This window comes from Carica papaya, chromosome 6 (assembly GCF_054855325.1).
Source record: "Carica papaya isolate Zhongbai chromosome 6, ASM5485532v1, whole genome shotgun sequence".
NCBI lineage: Eukaryota > Viridiplantae > Streptophyta > Magnoliopsida > Brassicales > Caricaceae > Carica > Carica papaya.
Window position 1 is genome coordinate 5,109,045 of NC_142314.1, and position 19,366 is coordinate 5,128,410.

The following is a 19,366-nucleotide window of genomic DNA, read 5'->3' on the forward strand; positions in this document are numbered from 1 at the left end:
ACATGGGGAAAAAACACACAAAATAATCAAGTGATTGGAGTGAATTGTAGATTATTATAATATGCAATAATCTTGATGTGTATATATATATATATATATATCATGATATAATTATTCTTAAATAAATAGGTATAATCATATTTATTCTCTTGGAAATTCCTTTTCACTCATCACTATTGTTATTAATTAATTATTTACGGCTACTATATAAATATATATATATATAATTTATATTTATATATACACAAAGCCCTTGGTCATATCCCCAGAACCCTAATATTATTTATAATGCCTTTCTTTCTGATATTAGTACGAGAAGAATCTAAAGAACAAGAAGAATAATTAGCAGACGAGGGAGCTGTAAGGTTGGCTTTCTTTCTCTTTTCTTTTTCTTTTTTAATTACCTTAGTTAATTTGTTTTATGGTATATTGCATGTCATCTTTTCTAATTTTCATAACTACATACATATATATATATATATATATGTCATCGTTTCTCATTATGTAGTGAATGGCTATAACTTTATGATTACTCAAATAATTAACAAACAAACATGTTCTTGGTTTTTGTTTTCTTTCAATTATTATTTTGATTAAAAAAATTTTAATCTCAGATTTTTTGGGAATGCTAAAGTATTTTAAATTAAATTCAGTATTACTTTATGTCCTTTTTTTTTTTTTTTTTGGTTGCAGAGACGATTAGAAGATCATCAGCTGTATCTATATTCCTATAAGGAAACAAAGTGCAGACCGTTTGAAGGGAGATATATATGTGTGTGTGTGTGTGTATATATATATATATATAGATCAAAAGGGAGGATCTGCTAATTTATATATATGAATAAAAATGAAAAGATCAGGAAGACATTACAAGTCAATTAGATTCGTAGATATTTGTCTTACATTCATTGTTCTTACTGTTACCACCATAATCCTTTCTGATTGGGAGAACATTACTCCTTTTCTTACTTCTCTCTTCTGGGCTCAAAATCAATTCATCAAACCTTCTCCTCTATCATCAAAACCTCAAGGTCTGTACATATATAATCTCTATCCACTCATTACATATATACATATATATTCCGCATATACTTTGTAAGTGTATATATTGCTCATAAAGAACCAGGTTGATGTTTATGATGAGTTGAGTTATACATACAGATTGTAACTACGGGAAAGGTAGATGGGTTGCAGACAACAGAAGACCTTTATACTCAGGGTTTGGTTGTAAAAGATGGTTGTCAAGAAACTGGGCATGTAGACTAACTAATCGTATAGATTTCTCTTATGAAGGATACAAATGGGAGCCAAGTGAATGTGAAATGCCAGATTTTGATCCATTTGCATTCTTGTCAAGGTAGACTATATTAAACAATTTGACATATTTTCAAGATTTCATATAGGGCTAAGTCTTTCTCATCTCTTATGTAAGTATATGATTTGCCTCATTCACAGTATTCATTTTAGAAAATATGTTGATGTAGTTTGATTTTAGAAATATCTTAAGAGATAATTTTGTATATATCTCGAGAGATATTTTATATTTATTTTAAAAAATATTTTATGTTTATTTTTGAGATATTTTGTATATATTCTAAAAGATATTTTATGTATATATTTTAAAAAATATTTTGTGTATATTATGGTAAATTTTTTGTAAAAAATACTCTCGTAACTTCTCTATATAAGAGTTTACATTTTTATTGGTGATGTATCATTATTTTGTCATACTATAAAAGTTTTTTCTTGATTTTATCCGTAAATGTATGTGTATTTGTCGAATCATAGTAGATCTTTTAGTTTTTCTTATTCTATTCTTTATTTTTTATGATTGTGTGCATAATAGAAATTAATTTTTTTAATAAAATGAGAATGAAACATAGTATTTAAGATTTTTGTATATCATATAACTAATAAGATACTCGTGTTACATATTTATTATTTAATTTATTTGCGTTCGATATTTAATTGATCCTTCAAGTTTACACCTAAGACATGACTAATAACATAAAATTAGAATCATTTGTAGGATGAAGAATAAAGCAATTGCTTTTGTTGGAGATTCATTGGGTAGACAACAATTTCAGTCCATGATGTGTATGGTGACTGGTGGAGAAGATTTTAATAACTCAGAAGTTAAAAATGTTGGGGAAGAATATGATCTTGCTTTACCCCCCGGAGCCATTCGTCCAAATGGTTGGGCTTATAGATTTCCAATCACCAACACAACTATTCTCTATTACTGGTCTGCAACTCTCTCTAATCTTGAGCAAATCAACACTACTACATCACAAAATCCAGACGTTAAAATCGCCATGCATCTAGATAAACCTCCAGATTTCCTCACAAAATACATTCATCAATTCGACGTACTAGTTCTAAACACTGGTCATCACTGGAACAAAAGAAAACTACAAAAAAACCACCGGGTATTTTACGTAAATGGATACCCAAATCAAGATAAGTCACTAAATGATTTTGGGAGAGCTAAGAACTTTACAGTACATAGTATTGTTAACTGGGTTGATGGTGAAATGAGATACAATCCTAAGCTTAAAGCTTTTTTCAGGAGTACCTCTCCTAGACATTTCTTTAATGGGGAATGGAATACTGGAGGGAGCTGTAATAATACTGTTCCAATGAGTCGAGGAAACCAAGTTTTGCTGGATGGGTCGAGTGATGGAGTTGTGGAGAGTGCTGTGAAGGGGACGAAGGTGAAGATTTTGGATGTTACAGCTCTTTCTGAGTTGAGAGATGAAGGTCATAAAGCTCGGTATAGTGTGGTTGGAACTTCTGGTGGGTATGATTGTTTACATTGGTGTTTGCCTGGGATTCCTGATACCTGGAATGAAATATTAGCAGCTCAGATGTAAGGGGCTTGTTTGCCTTTTATTGTGCGCATATATATATATATATATATATATATGTATGTTTGTATGCCTAGTTGACAAAATTGTATCTGTAGTATATGAGTTTTGGACAGAAATTTATTCAAGAGTAAAAAGTTATGTAACTACACAAGCTAATTAATTATATGTAAAGTACATGTCTTTTATAGGGTATGTATTTCTAGAGCAAATTAATTATTTTTATAAAAATTATTCTAGAAATTTTATTCCTTATAGTATTGTATACTATTAAAATCTTATTATTAGAGTTGTTTAATTTTCCATAATTTATTAAATTCATTTGTATAAATTATGGGTAAACTGTGAAAATTAATAGTAATATACATTTGGGCAATTCATTTCATTTCATTTCAAACTCTTATTTTTCATCATGTGTATCTTATAAAAACTCACCAAAGAGAATTTGATATGGTTTTCTCCTTTCTTCTTTTCTTTCTTTAAAAAATTTTTTGATTAGTAGATTTTGTCACGCCCGGAAAATTGGAAAATTTTGGTTATTTTATTATTAATTATTTTTATTAAGTTAAAAAAAAAAGAGCGCCACGTCAGCAGTCCTGGCCAACCAAGACCTGCCACGTGGCAAGACCACGTCGACTGGAGACGGGCCACGTTGGCGATCCGCGTACGCGCGATCAGACGGCCCAGATCAAGCGTGCGCACGGACGGCCCAGATGCAATCGCACAGACGGCCCAAATTCAATCAAAAACGGACGGCCCATATTAAATAAAAATGGACGGCTGAGATCAAAAGGCAAAAGGGTTTAAATAGAACCCCCACACCTGACCACAAAAACCCTAGCCGCCTGCCCTCGCCGGAGAAGACGAACCAGACGCTGGAGAAGCCGGCCGCCGCCACCCGCCGCTGCATCGGGGAGATTTTTGACTGCCGATCGAGGTAAATTTCATACCCCCGACTCGTTTTTCCACGCTGATTTCCCCTGTGGCCAAATCGGAACCAAAATCCTGGCCAAACGGCCGGAAAACACGGTCGAAACCCAGCGGCATTGCCGTGCCCCTCCTCGGTTTTTGCCTCCGATGAGGCCCTTCCCGGCCTCCGTTTGATGCAATTTTTATATCATCGTGATCACCATTTTTTTCTCTACAGGTTGATCGGAGCCGAATCACCAAAACACGAACCTCACCGAAGAACCGCCGCACCCGAGAGCACCGCTGCCGGTAAGCTTCGGTTTTCCGTAATTTTTTGGCCCCCCGAGGGCCCTAGGATTGTTTTATCGCAGGGACCGATGCAAGTGTGGCCAAATTCGGCCAGAAATAGCCGAAAAACGGCCAACCCGAGGTGAATCGCCGCCGCAAGCGGCGGCACCGTCGCCGGAGCACTGCGGAACCGCTGTGCCGGAATTGCGATATTGGCCAAAAAGGGGCCCTGGGCCTAATTTGGGAATTTTTGGAACACGTGTAGGTACCGGTAGTGCGTTTCAGTTCCCTGAGAAAAACTCAGGAAAATTTAAGGACAGCCTGTAGGCGCACTGTGAAGCCGTGTTCGGACCCCGAAACGAGTAAGGACCCCTCACTCTATTTCCTATCACGGTATTAAAGTTCAATAATGATAAAACGGTATTTCTTGAATCAACGAATGTGTGAAATTGCTTAAGGTCGCTAATGGAGCCCGAGTCTAGTGTGTTTGTCGGTTAACTATTATTTGGCATATTTTACAGTTTTAAATGCAGTATGAGGTCTGATGTTTTCATTTTATTGTTTCGCGTGCATATTTTACTGTTTTATTGATTATGGGTTGAATGACTGAAAAACCGATGCTGTATGTTGTCTTGTTTGGCATAAATTACTGTTTGCTTTTTTGTATGTAAATTGATGATGCTGACTGAGGAAAAGGAGAATGAAAGATTATGTAAATTGATAATTATATAATGTGGTCAGCCTGACTAGATATCCTGGGAGATGGTGGACGGACCGGGTCCGTAGGGAACCCTACCGGGATTGTGGTCTCTCATACCGGACGGGGTATGGAGACTTTATGTGTTTTGGCGCCCATACCGGACGAGGTATGGGGACGACCCATTTCACCCTCATACCGGACGGGGTAATGAGGTTTATAGTTTTGGCGCCCATACCGGACGGGGTATGGGGACGGCCCTGGAATCTGATTTCAAGTGTTAAGGGTTAACGGGTAGCGGGACCCCTATGGATCCCCATGGATACTAGTGGACTAGTAAATGAGGAAAATATGTTGTGTAATGATTGAATTACAAAAGGTGTGATAAGTATTATGTTATACAGTTTATATGATTTCATGATGATGATAATGTTATTGCTTTCGTATATTATTTTATGAATTTCACCGAGGTAAGTGGATGGTAAAGGATTTATTATTGATAAAAGGATTTGTTGTAAATTATGCTCCATTGGTCTTTTTGTGTTTTCTACCCACCTTTACCTCCGTGACGGTGAGATATCGTGATGTCTTTACTGGGCTAGTGTAGCTCATTCCTTATTTAATCGTTTCAGATCAGGAATACATTGTTCCCGAGCCCGTTCCGCAGGAGGACGACGAAGGGGACGCCTAAAGACTCCATAATCATATTCATAGCTTTTACTTTCGAGTTTCTCCTTTAGTTAGTTTGATCTTTTATATTTTGTGAGCACGTTTTTTGTTTTAGTGTAAGGGATGTTAATCGAAATTTTGACTTCGCTTCCGCATTTGATATTTTTAATACACATTTCATTTTAAATTTCCGGGGCCGTTACAGATTTAATCTGATCTTTAATTTATATATTCTTCAAGAAATTTACAAACGATGTTGGTTGTCTCAATTCTAAGATCAATTGACCTCTGGTTCTCGAGTACAAAATTGAATTCTTTGATATGTTCTTGAAACTAGCCAAAAATAACTTGTTATGAATTTTTCATTTCTTCTTCTCTCTTTAGTTTTTTTTGCTATAAGAGAATTTGATTGCTATATTTAGTTCAAACTTTAGGTTATTTTATGAAATATGTGTAAAGAAATTGCTTTAGTTTCTTTCTTCAATGTCAAATTTATTTTTTTGATTTTCAAACAACAATTATACATTTGCTCAATACAAACAAAGATAGGGAAAGTGTATCGTTAGTTAATTTCTTCTAATACAAATTATATTATAGTTGTTTTTCCTTTGATAAAATACATATTAAGTATATTTGATTTATTTTATATTCATTATGAATTAGATTATCTCAAAAAAGAAAAAGATTAATAAAAAATCTACAAAAACTATATTTGTTCACTATGAATATTATAAACCAATCACCTACAATTATTTTGTAGTAATTTATTTCTTCTTTTTTTCAAATACAAAGGGAGTCCAAAGTCTAAACATAAACAAAAAAAAATAAAAAAATAAGAATAACACATCCTTAGCCAGACAACTCCCATTAAATCCTCTCTTAGGAAGCTTGAAAGGCTTGTAGGGACTTCAGAACAGCAATGGCAACCTTGAGGCAAGGAGAAGGCTTGGTTAGCTAACCATTATGCATAACGGTTTTCTTCCCTAAACGCATGCTGAATTTTTACATCTCAATCCTTATTCACAAGATCCTTAATAGTTAATATTAAACTGAAATTAGTAAAGGCGTTAATTGTAGACTTGTTTAGCGACTCAACCACCAGTTTACTATCCATGTCCAAGAAAATTTATATATGACCCATCTCTTAAGCAAGCTTCAAACCATCCAATGCTCCCCAAAGCTCAACTTGAATAACCGAGCAACATCCAATATTTCTATAGAGACCATCCAACCTGTAAAAGTCCAAACTCCTATAAAAAAAAATTTAGCATTTAACTTGGTTATAATAATAATATAAATAATATTGAAATTTTTATAGAGCATGATAGTTAAAGGTTCAAAGATTATATTTTTTACACGTTTACTTAAAATGCCCAAATAGGGCTAAATGAATATTCAGAATTTAAAACGAGAAATCACTACAAAGTAATTATCAACCTCGACTCGAATTTAGCAAAATAGAAAGTGATAATTGCTTAACTAGTTTCTTTCTGCTCAAGATCTGAGTCTTGGTCATCCTGATTTGAAATAGTTAATAGAAAATTGGTGAACTACGCTAATTCAGTAAATATATCAACTCTTTATCACTGACATGGAAAATCAAAGAATTATAAAAAATATAAAACGACCAATAGAGCATATTTTTAATGAAATCTGAATGCTAATGCATTCCTTATCTATTTTACTGAAAATATTATTTTATTTTTTTCTTTTTTTAACTAACAATATTCTAAACACATACACTAAGATACAATCAAAATATAACTAAATTCTAATAGCCATACAATTCAGTGAATATATGTCCTTAGGTTCCTATCATTTTATCCAACTAGGGTCACTTACCGTCTCCATTTCTATTTTACTATTTTTATTATTTTTTTACTACCGGTATTGCTGGGGGCTCATAAGGCTTCTTGCTACACGTGGGTATATAAACATTTTCGTTGTGAATCATCGGTCATTCCCATACCCCATCCAGTAATGGGTGTACAATCAAAGATTATCTCAATGCTCCGTCCGAAATGAGTGTAATTACTTAACTCTCAACCTCGTTCAGTATGAGACTTCCTAGTCTCGTACGACTGAGGACACGCCCACAGTAGGATTCACACGATACACCAAGTCCTTACACTCTTTCTCATGATTCCCGATAGGCCTTTGATTCATGTCACTATTTCATGCATATGTATATTTCACTGTTAACTAAACAATTAATAATCATGAAACCGTACATTAAATTGGAAAAGAGCATATAATTTATGTTTTAATACCCAATAAAGATAAAATTATAAATAAGAGTGAAATAGGGCGGGATAATAGGATAAAAACTTTTCTACATAAATAATAAAACCAAATGAATAGGATAATGTTAATGCAGAATAAAATAAAAAATAAGAATAAAGTGGGAAGGGATAAACTAGAACAAGATAACAAAACAACGAAATGAGATAAGATAAATCGCAACGATCCAAGATACATGACTAATATGTTGATCCTAAATTAATGTAACAAAATAAGGATGAGAATGAAATAGACTGACGGAATGGAAATAAATAATTAAAATAAAATAAGTAAATAAATAAAAATTGAAAGATAAACGAAAATAAAAATAAAAATATAAACAAAAATAGAGGATGACAAGTAAAGAAAATAAAACTAATAACGGACACAAAATCAAATTGATTCACTAGCTCTACCGGCAACTTGTAACTGATAATTGAATAATGGACAAACAGTTAGATTTGTATTAATTTCTCGATTAAGGCTTCGATTTAACTATAAAAGAAGGAAGGTTTGAGGTATTCTTACATTAGATCAGAGTCCATAACACTGAATTATACTGTAGTGGTACCGGATGATGCGGTGGGGGCACCAGACTATACTGTTGTGGTGTTGGATGGTACTGTAGGGGAACAAAGTTGTACTGGGGTGCTTTAGGATCCTCCCGTTACAGGAGTGGCTCAAACTGTGGCAGTGGAAGATGGTCAGGTAGCTCCCTCCTTTCCTCCTGGGCTTGCTGGGTAGTAATGAAGCGAACCCTCCCGAGCTGCTCGGTAGTAATGAAGCGAACCCTCCCGAGCTGCTCGGTTTAGTAGGGGTCATCCTCTCCTCATCTGTAACACCCCAACCCTTTTCTTTTCTTTTATTATTATTATTATTTTATTTTAATTTTTTGAAATTATTATATGAAAATAATGATTTATTATGTAATAATGTATGATTTTAATTTAATTTAATTTATTTAAATAGAAATAATAATAATAATAATAAAAAGGGGTAAAATTATTTAGGGATTTAATTGAAAATAATTTTAGAAAAAATGGGTGAAAATTTGGGTTCTGGGGTATTTTTGAAAAGAAAATTGAAAACCGGAGATCAAAACGCAATTCAGAAAAATTGCACCACATCAACAGCCCGGTCGGTAGTCCCGACCAACCAAGACATGCTGCATGGCAGAGACGCTGACGCGGGAGGCCACACGGAAGGGAGCCACGTGAGCGATCCGCGTGCGCGCGATCGAACAGCTGAGATCCGTTCCCGCGCGCACGAACGGCCCAGATTAAAAACACACACGGATGGCCCAGATTGCACATGCACAGACGGCCCAGATTGAATCGTGCACGGACGGCTCAGATTCATTTCCTATTTAATCGCGATCAGACGGTTCAGATTGAATCGCGATGGATGGTTCAGATTAAAAGCGGATGGTTATAAATAATCTCATCCGCACCCAAACCCTAACCCTAGCCGCCAGAGCCCATCGCCGGAGAAGACAGCCCAGCTGCCGGGGAGCCGACTCCCGTCACCCGCCGCCGCACCGGAGCAATTTCTGACCGCCAAACGAGGTAAAAATTTTCTCATTAGCTCAAAATTCGATGCTGAACCCATCTATGGCCAAATCGGAGCAAAAATATTGGCCAATTGGTCAAAAAATGCCGCTGCGGGTTTTCTCAATTTTTGCCTCCGATGAAGCCCTTCGCGATTCCCAGTCGATGTAATTTTTCCACCTTTGTGACCGCCGTTCCCTCCTCTACAGGTTGATTGGAGCAAAACACCAAATCGCGATTCGAGCTAGAGGAGCCACTGGTAAGTTTCGGTTTTCGGTGTTTTTTCGGCCCAACGAGGGCCCTATAGGTGTTTTCTCACAAGAATCAATGCAAGTTTGACTGAATTTGACCGAAAACAGTCAGAAATAGCCATCCCGAGGCAGATCACCACTGCGAGCAGTGGCACCGTCGTCGGAGCACGACGGAGCCGCCGTGCCGGAATTCTAAAATTAGCCGAATAGGCATTGGGTCTGATTTTTGAGTTACTTGGGACATGTGTAGGTACCGTAAGCACGTTTCAGTTCTTGGAAGAAAAATTCAGGGAATCCAGGGACTGCCCGTAGGCATAGTGAAAATCCAATTTTCGATGTCGAATTAGGTAAGGACCCCTCACCCTACTTCCTATCATGGGATTAAAGTTTAATAAATGATACAACTGTATTTGTATAAATTAAATAGATATGCATAATTTATTACGATTGCTAATGGAGCCCGAACCAGATATATTTCTCTGTCAGTTCCTATTTGATTTATGTTACGGTTTAAATGCAGTATGGTATCTGATTTAATTATTCTATGATTTTAAATGCATGAATCATTGCTTACTTCATTCCGTTCTGATTTTGTGAATCTAATGATATACTTGCCTTGTTGGATGCTCGTTGATTGCTTTAGTATTCATGTTTATGTGGGAAACAGGAAATTAAAAAAAAAAATAGGAAAGAGGTGTGAATTGATAAATGAATAAGTTAACAGCCTCACTAGATATCCTAGGAGATGGTGGACAGACCAGGTCCATAGAAAACCCTACCGGGAACGTTGTCTCATACCGGACGGGGTATGGAGACTTTAAATATTTTGGCGCTCATACCGGACGGGGTATGGGGACGGCCCGTTTCACTCTCATACCGGACGGGGTATTGAGGTTAATTGTTTGGCGCCCATACCGGACGGGGTATGGGGACGGTCCTGGAAACTAAGTTCGTTAAGGGAATGGTTCACGTGTAGCAGAGACCCCTATAGATCCCTATGGATACTAGTAGGCTGATAAAAAGGGGGCAACTGTTGTTTGATGATTGAAATATAAAAGTATGACATGTACTATGTTACAGATTATGTATGAATTCATGATATTTATGATGTTGTTATTTCTATAGTTTTTTTTTATAAATCCCACTGAGGTAAGTGGACGATAAATGGTTTGATTATTGTCAAATGAATTTATTCAGAATTTGTGCTCCATTGGTTGTTTTTAGTTTTTACCAACCTTTACTTCTGTGACAGTAATATAGTGTGATGTCTTTATTGGGCTAGTGTAGCCCATTCCTTACTTAACCATTTTAGATCAGGAGGACTTGGTCCCCGAGCCCGATCCACAAGAAGACGGCGAGTAGATGCCTAGATGTTTATTAGTTTCCTTATAGTCTTTCATTTCTAGTATTTTCTTTATAGGGCTTATTTTTTGATATTGTTAGTACGTTTAAATTATTGTGTAAGGGATATAAATCAGAACCATTTATTTCGCTTCTATACTCATATTCTTTATATACATTTCTTTTTAAATTTTCGAGGTCATTACATCATCTATCTGTACCTGTATTTCACAAGGAATGGTTGAGCAATACTTTATTTTTTTGTGTTTCCTAAGATTTTTATGTAAAGAATGATTCCGAGAAACGCAGCTCTGATACCAACTGTAAAAGCCCGGAACTTAAAATAAAATAAAGTTATAAATTAAATGCAAAAGAGAAATAATAGAGTTTTGAATTTATATTCCTTACACAATAATTTAGAATAACTAATAGGACTATAGGAATGTTTCTTCTAAAAGAATAAACTAAAATCTAAAAAATAAATAAAGACAAATAAATGAGCAGTATAGGTGTAACAGCCCCGGGAATTTAAAATGAAATGTATATTAAAAATATCAAATGCGGAAGCGAAATCAAAATTTGAATAACATCCCTTACACTAAAACCAAAAACGTGCTCACAAAATATAAAAGGTCAAACTACCTAAAGGAGAAACTTGAAAGTAAAAGCTACGAATATGACTATGGAGTCTTTAGGCATCCCCTTCGTCGTCCTCCTGCGGAACCGGCTCGGGAACGATGTCCTCTTGATCTGAAATGGTTAAATAAGGAATGAGCTACACTAGCCTAGTAAAGACATCACGATATCTCACCGTCACGGAGGTAAAGGTGGGTAGAAAACACAAAAAGACCAATGGAGCATAATTTACAACAAATCCTTTTATATATAATAAAACCCTTACCATTCACTTACCTCGGTGAAATTCATAAAACAATATACGAAAGCAACAACATCATCATCATCATGAAATCATATATATAAACTGTATAACATAATACCTATCAAGCTTTTCGTAATTCAATCGTTACACAACATATTTTCCTCATTTACCAGCCCACTAGTATCCATGGGGATCCATAGGGGTCCCGCTACCCGTTAACACTTAACACTTGAAATCATTTTTCCAGGGCCGTCCCCATACCCCATCCGGTATGGGCGCCAAAACTATAGACCTCATTACCCCGTCTGGTATGAGGGTGAAACGGGCCGTCCCCATACCCCGTCCGGTATGGGCGCCAAAACACATAAGATCTCCATACCCCGTCCGGTATGGGAGACCACAATCCCGGTAGGGTTCCCTACGGACCCGGTCCGTCCATCATCTCTCAGGATATCTAGTCAGGCTGACCACATTATACAATTATCCATTTACATAATCTATCATTCTCTTTTCCCTCAGTCAGTATCATCGATCCACATACAAACAAGCAAAACAGTAATTTATGCCAAACAGACAATATACAGCATCAATATCCCAGTCATTCAATCCATAATCAATAAAACAGTACAATATGCACACGAAACTATAAAATGAAAACATCAAACCTCATACTGCTTTTAAAACGGTAAAACAGACCAAATAACAGTTAACCGACAAACACACTAAACTCGGGCTCCATTAGCGACCTTAAGCAATTTCACACATTCGTTGATTCATGAAATACCGTTTTATCATTTATTGAACTTTAATACCGTGATAGGAAATAGGGTGAGGGGTCCTTACACGTTTCGGGGTCCGAACACGGCTTCACAGTGTGTTTGCAGGCTGTCCCTAATTTTCCCTGAATTTTTTCCCGGGGAACTGAAACGCACTACAGGTACCTGCACGTGTTTCAAAAAATCCCAAATTAGGCCTAGGGCCCCTTTCGGCCAATATCGCAACTCCGGCACGGCGGCTCCGCCGTGCTTCGGCGACGGCGACGCCGCAAGCGGCGGCGGTTCACCTCGGGTTGGCCGTTTTCGGCCGTTTCCGGCCAAATTCGGCCACACTCGCATTGGTTCCTGCGATAAAACAACCCTACGGCCCTCGGGGGGCCGAAAATTTACGGAAAACCGAAGCTTACCGGCGGCGGTGCTCTCGGGTGCGGCGGCTCTCCGGTGAAGTTCGTGTTTTGGTGATTCGGCTCTGATCAACCTGTAGAGAAAAGAATGGTGATCACGGTGGTATAAAAATTGCATTAAACGGAGGTCAGGAAGGGCCTCATCGGAGGCAAAAACCGAGGAGGGGCGCGGCGGCGCCGCTGGCTTTCGGCCGTGTTTTTCAGCCGTTTGGCCGGGATTTTGGCTCCGATTTGGCCACTGGAGAAATCAGCATGGAAAAACGAGTCGGGGGTATGAAATTTACCTCGATCGGCGGTCAGAAATCCCTCCGGTGCGGCGGCGGGTGGCGGCGGCCGGCTTCTGGTTCGTCTTCTCCGACGAGGGCAGGCGGCTAGGGTTTGGGGTCTGGTGTGGGGGTCTTATTTATACCCTTTTGCCTTTTGATCTCAGCCGTCCATTTTGATTTAATCTGCGTCGTCCGTTTTTGATTAAATCTGGGCCGTCCGTGCGATTAAATCTGGGCCGTCCGTGCGCGCGATTGATCTGGGCCGTCCGATCGCGCGCACGCGGATCGCCAACGTGGCCCGTCCCCGGTTGACGTGGTTTTGCCACGTGGCAGGTCCTGGTTGGCCAGGACTGCTGACTGGGTCTGCTGACGTGGCGCGCACAGTTTTTTTTTTTTTTTCTTTTCTCTTCTTCTTCAATTTCCCCGGGCGCTACAATAGGATAACCTTCACTAGCATTTGAAGGAAGTTCAGATGGTGAACTATCCACAACTGTCTTGTTGATCGGGATCTGGATCTTGATCCTCTTGATATAAAATAGTTAATGAAATAGTGAACTACACTAATCCGGTAAGAATATTACACTACTCACCAATATAGAAATTGAAGGTTGGTAAAAATCATAAAAATAACCAATGAAACTCTTGATTTAAGTAAATTCATTTATTATAAGGGAAATCATTTATTACATATATTTACCATTGCGAGATTTTCAAAATGACCTATAGAGGCAATAACTCAAATAATATTCTAATATCATATTCAAGTAGTAAGAACAACTTTTCATTTTTATTTGCTTACTGGTATCCCTAGCTGCCCATAAGGATGTCTCACTACGCGTGAATCAATATTCAACATTGTCAACTAACCGACCATCCCCATACCCCATTCGGTATAAACGCCAAAAATACCATCGCTCAATACCCCACCCAGTATAAGGGTGAATCGGGCCGTCCCCATAACTCGTCTAGTATGAGTGCCAAAAATACCATTTCTCGTTACCCCATCTGGTACGAGGTAACGTTCACAGTAGGGTTTCCTAGGTACTCGTTCCGTCCACCATCTCGTAAGATATCTAGTAAGACAACCGTTTATTAATTCACATAATCAAATAATTTTTTATTTGCATATTAATTTCATATTTCACAAATCAACCATAAATCACGCAGGATAAATGATATATACATTAAGGAAGTACAACTGAATCATTTAACTATTTCAATATATTATCATGTATTTAAAGCTGTAAAATTAAATAATCAATTAAATATGACAAATAAATAACTAATTGGTTTTGCCTCCATTAGTGACCTGTAATTATTCTCGAAGTTTTTTAAATTTCACAAATACCATGTTGTTGATTATTAAACTTCAATTCTATAACAGGGAATAGGGTGAGAGGTTCTTATCCGAATCGGTGTTTAAAATATCAAACTTTCTATTGCACCGACTAGCGGTCCCCGAGTTTCTTGAATTTTTCTACAAAGATTAAAATACGTTTCATGTATCTAAAAATACCCCAAAATCTAAAATTGGTGTTAAAAACCTTTTTCGACCAATTTCAAAATTCCAGCACAGTGACACCGTTGTGCTCCTATGATGGCACTGCTTCCCACGGCGACGGTTTGCCTCGGTCTGGCCATTTTTGTCTAGTTTCGACCAGCTTTATACCCATCCCTGTGAAAAAATACGTTATGGTGCCTCGGTCGGTCGAAAAAAGTTAAAAAATAAAAATCTACCGGTGGTGAAATTTTTCAGTGCGGCGGCTCCACTGGCTCACTTTCGCGGTTGGATGTTTTTCTTTGGTTAACCTGTAGAAAATAGAACGGTGAACACAATAGTGAAAAAATCGCACTAAATAGGAAACAGGAAGGGGCTCATCGAAGACGGTTGCGGGTTTTGCTTGCAGCAGCGCCGTCAGGTTTTGTCCATAGTTTTTGGCTCAGTTACCGTTCTTTTTGCTCTGATTTAGTTATGGGTTGCTCAAAATCAAATTTCAAGCGGATATCAGAATTTTTACCTTTTTTGGCAGTCGGAGGTGGTTCCGGCATGACGGTGGGCTCCCTTCTCCAACAGCTGGTTCTTCTATCCGGCAGGAGGCTGGCAGCTAGAGTTTGGGTTTGATGTGACGCAAAATATTTATACTCGTATCACGTAAATTTGGATCGTTCATTGTGGTTGATCTCAACCGTCTGATCGCATTTAAAAAGAAAATGAATATAGACTGTTCATCGCGATTTGATCTCGACTGTCTAATTACATTTAAAGAGAGAACGAATCTAAACTGTTCATCGCGTTTAATCGCGACCATCTGATCGCGCATGAGGAGGGAACGGATCCGGACTGTCCATACCTGCGAGAACGCTTCCGGGCTATCCGATCCCAGAGCACGCAGATCGCCAGCGTGGCCTCCTACGTGCCACCGAGTCAGCGTGCCTTGCCACGTGGCACGCTCCAGTTCATCAAGACTTCTGACTGGGTAGTCCTATGTGGTGCAATGTTTATTAATTGCGTTCTAATCCCAGTTTCTGAATTTTGCTTCAAAAATATCATACGAACCCAAATTTTTATCCATTTTTTTTCAAAATTATTTTCGATTTTATTATCAACTTATTTTTTTCATAATTTTTCATTAAATTAAAATTTACTAATTTTAAAAATAAGTTATTTATACATTTTTTGATGTTACAATTAATCACATATCAAATTCCGAACCCGGTTATTATACTGTGAACCAAAAAATTAGTAGACATGATGAATTGAAGGTGATAGGAAAATGAAATTATTAATGAGGAAAAGAAAATCGACATGTACATGAAAGAAAAAATTGTCATGTAATAAAAAACAATGAAGTAACTGGAGTAAATTGACATGTACATATATATATATATATATATATATATAGTATCCGACAATTTTTGGTAATATTACATTTTAATTACCAATCACGATAGTAATTATTAATAATTAATAAATAGGTATTGTCGTATTTATTCTCTTGGAAATTCCCTTTCACTCATTATTATTATTATTATTAATTATTTATTTTTTGCTCTATATAGATATATATATATATATGTATGTATGTATACAAAGTCTTTGGCCATGTCCGTGCCAGATGCCAAGTATATTAATAGATCCCCCTTCCTGGCCTTGTTCGAAAGAGAAGAATCCAGGGGAGGAAGAAGATTATCAAGACAGACGACTGTAACTAAGGTAGATTTTTTTCAAAAAAAGCTATATTAATTTTTAATGTAATTTAATAATCGTAATTTAAAAATTTTATATATTTTAACTAAATTATTTTTTTATTGAAATATTAAATAAGACAAATTTATTGCTTTTATTAAGCGTACTAAGAGAAATATATTAAAATAAAAAAAATTAGAGAATTTAAATAAATTAATATTTAAAGACTAAAATTATTTTTTGAAGTTTAATTATAACATTATAAATAATGAGGTAGGGATGCATTTCATGTCAATATATATATCACTAAATAATATATATTAGATCTAATATATTATATTATATTATATTTTATTTAATATATAAAAATTAATCATAAAGTACAAATTTATTAGATAATTAAATAAATTTAACTCATTATTTAATTCTACAAATTTTCATACATGCAGGTGCCGGGATACCTGCAAATCGTATATGTATTAAGTAATGTCAATATATTTGTGTTATAATAAAAGACGGAAGAACCTCCTTTTCACCATAATTTTTCTTATTTTCACAAAAATATTATTTTTCAAGCGGGTGTTTTTATAAATTCTCCAAACAATTCCATGACATCTATAAACCAAAAGGAGAATAACAAAAACAACACAACTTACTCTATCACAAATGAAGGAACAAAATATTCATTAGAGCATTCAAACACTTCATTATTGAATTTTTCATACCGATATCTTCATGCCCAAAAAGGTAATGTATATTATTTCAACTAGCTTTTTGTGTTATTTTAGTTTCTTCTTCAACATTTTGATTATATATAGCTAAGAGTTTCAAGTTTCTAATTTTGCAGTGTGTAATTATGGTAAGGGTAAATGGGTTATTGATAATAAGAGACCTTTGTACTCTGGTTATAGATGCAAAAAATGGTTATCGAAAATGTGGTCATGTAGGCAGATCAAACGACTAGATTCTGCTTATGAGAGATATCGATGGCAACCAAAAGATTGCCAAATTCTTGAATTTGATCGTTTTACATTCTTAAGAAGATAAATGTTTGCTCCATTTTATCTTTACTAATAAGAGCTTGCTCAACCTAACACACTAAAGAAGTAGATGAAGTACTTATATTAACAATGTTTTGGATTTTGCTCAAGATCATCTCTTAAAGAGAGATCTATAAATGTTTAGTGCAAGACAAATAACATAGAGATGAATTCATGATTTAGGGCAAATTATGATTACTTGTGAGTACTTAGGGATTTGGAAATGAAAATTTTAAATATTACAGAAAAGATTTTTTAAGTAGAAATTATTTTTGAGAAGTCTTAAGTATTATATATTAACGTTTGATTTTATCACATAACTAGAATAATGTATAATACAATTAAATCCTAGACAAAAAACTAGAAAACGAAATAATTCTTAAAATATTTTGTGAAATTACCAAATTATCTAAAAATGAGATTATAAGAACATAATGATTTAACCTTAAATAACATGATAGTTTTATATTTTTAAAAAATATATAATCTTAAATCTATTTAAACGATTTAAACTTATTCTCTTTTATATAATTCTCTCATAGTTGAAAAATCTTCTTTCATGAATCTTGAATTAGTGAATTATGTCAAACATTGGTCTTGCAAGCTTTCTACTAAAAATTTACTCAATATCATATTTGCCTACCAAACAATGTATATAAATATATATGTAAATCTACGGTTGGTTAATAGGAGAAACCTTGTATGTAAAGCAAAATTAACAACTTCTAGCACTGTTATTCTTTACTTGAATTTATGCAAACCTAATTGCTGATTTAGATTATTTTTTACACTGAACAACTATAAAACTCTCTTAAGAAAAAATATCAAAGTTTCTTTAGAGAAACTCTTAAATAGTACAATAATTTTATATTTAAAATAATCACAACTTTTAATTTATTTAAGTATAAAATTAATCCAACATGCATCAACTTATCTCTTATGTTTATTACCATATTTCGTCTAAATATGTCACTTTAAGTATTGTTAAGAAAATGATTCTATGTATTGTTTAAAGCTATTTTAAGTTTTTTTTTTAATTATCATTAAATTAATATTAAACTTACATTGTTAGAATGCAGGACAAAACAATTGCATTCATAGGAGATTCATTAGGTAGACAGATGTTCCAATCTTTAATGTGTATGGCTAGTGGTGGGAAGGAGAGCACATTTATTCAAGATGTTGGAAAGGAATACGACCTTATCAAAGCTTTTGGAGCTATTAATCCTCCTAGTTGGGCTTATCGATTTGTGAATACAAATACTACTATTTTATGTTATTGGTCAGTAACTCTTTGTGAGCTAGAGCCCTTAAACATGACAGAGCCAACTACCGATATTGCTATGCATTTGGACCGTCCACCAACTTTCCTTAAACAATTCCTCGCATTTTTTTATGTTCTAATTCTTAATATAGGACATCACTAAAACATATAAAAGTTTAGATGAAATCATTATATGATGTATTTGAATAGAAAACTAAGTGAAGATATATTCGACTTTTATGCTGCTAAGAATTTTACTGTCTATAATCTCATAAGGTGGCTCGATTCTCAACTTCTCTTGCATCCCAAGCTTAAAGCTTTCTTCAGGACTATTTCACCAAAGCATTTCTTTAATGGGGATTGGAACACAGGGGATAGTTGTAAGAATACTATTCCGTTAATTCAAGGAAGTGAAGTGTTGCAAGATGAATCAACTGATGAAGTTATTGAGGCTGCCATAAAAGATACAAGAGTTAAGATTTTAGATATAACTGTTCTTTTTAATTTTAGAGATGATGGTCATATATCTAATTATATTATTAGACCATCTAAAAAAATAAGTGATTGCTTGCATTGGTGCTTGCCAGGGATCCCAGACACATGGAATGAAATTCTCATTGCCCAATTATAGATTATTCACATGAACTATAAAAAAAAAAGACAATTTTGAAAAGACATTGTAAGTTAATATTTATGGACT

The 19,366-nt window shown here is 35.4% G+C and overlaps 1 protein-coding gene and 1 pseudogene across 1 annotated transcript; both read left to right on the top strand.

The window, feature by feature from the left end:
- The first annotated feature begins 832 nt into the window (after nt 1–832).
- On the top strand, nt 833–2,873 carry LOC110816120 (protein trichome birefringence-like 14). Its single transcript, XM_022044161.2, has 3 exons — nt 833–1,031; nt 1,162–1,357; nt 2,030–2,873. The coding sequence occupies exons 1-3, from the start codon at nt 848–850 to the stop codon at nt 2,871–2,873; spliced, it is 1,224 nt and encodes a 407-aa protein (XP_021899853.2). The 5' UTR covers nt 833–847.
- A 14,367-nt stretch (nt 2,874–17,240) lies between these two features.
- Nucleotides 17,241–19,336, top strand: LOC110816119 (protein trichome birefringence-like 14; annotated as a pseudogene).
- The last annotated feature ends 30 nt before the right edge of the window (nt 19,337–19,366 follow it).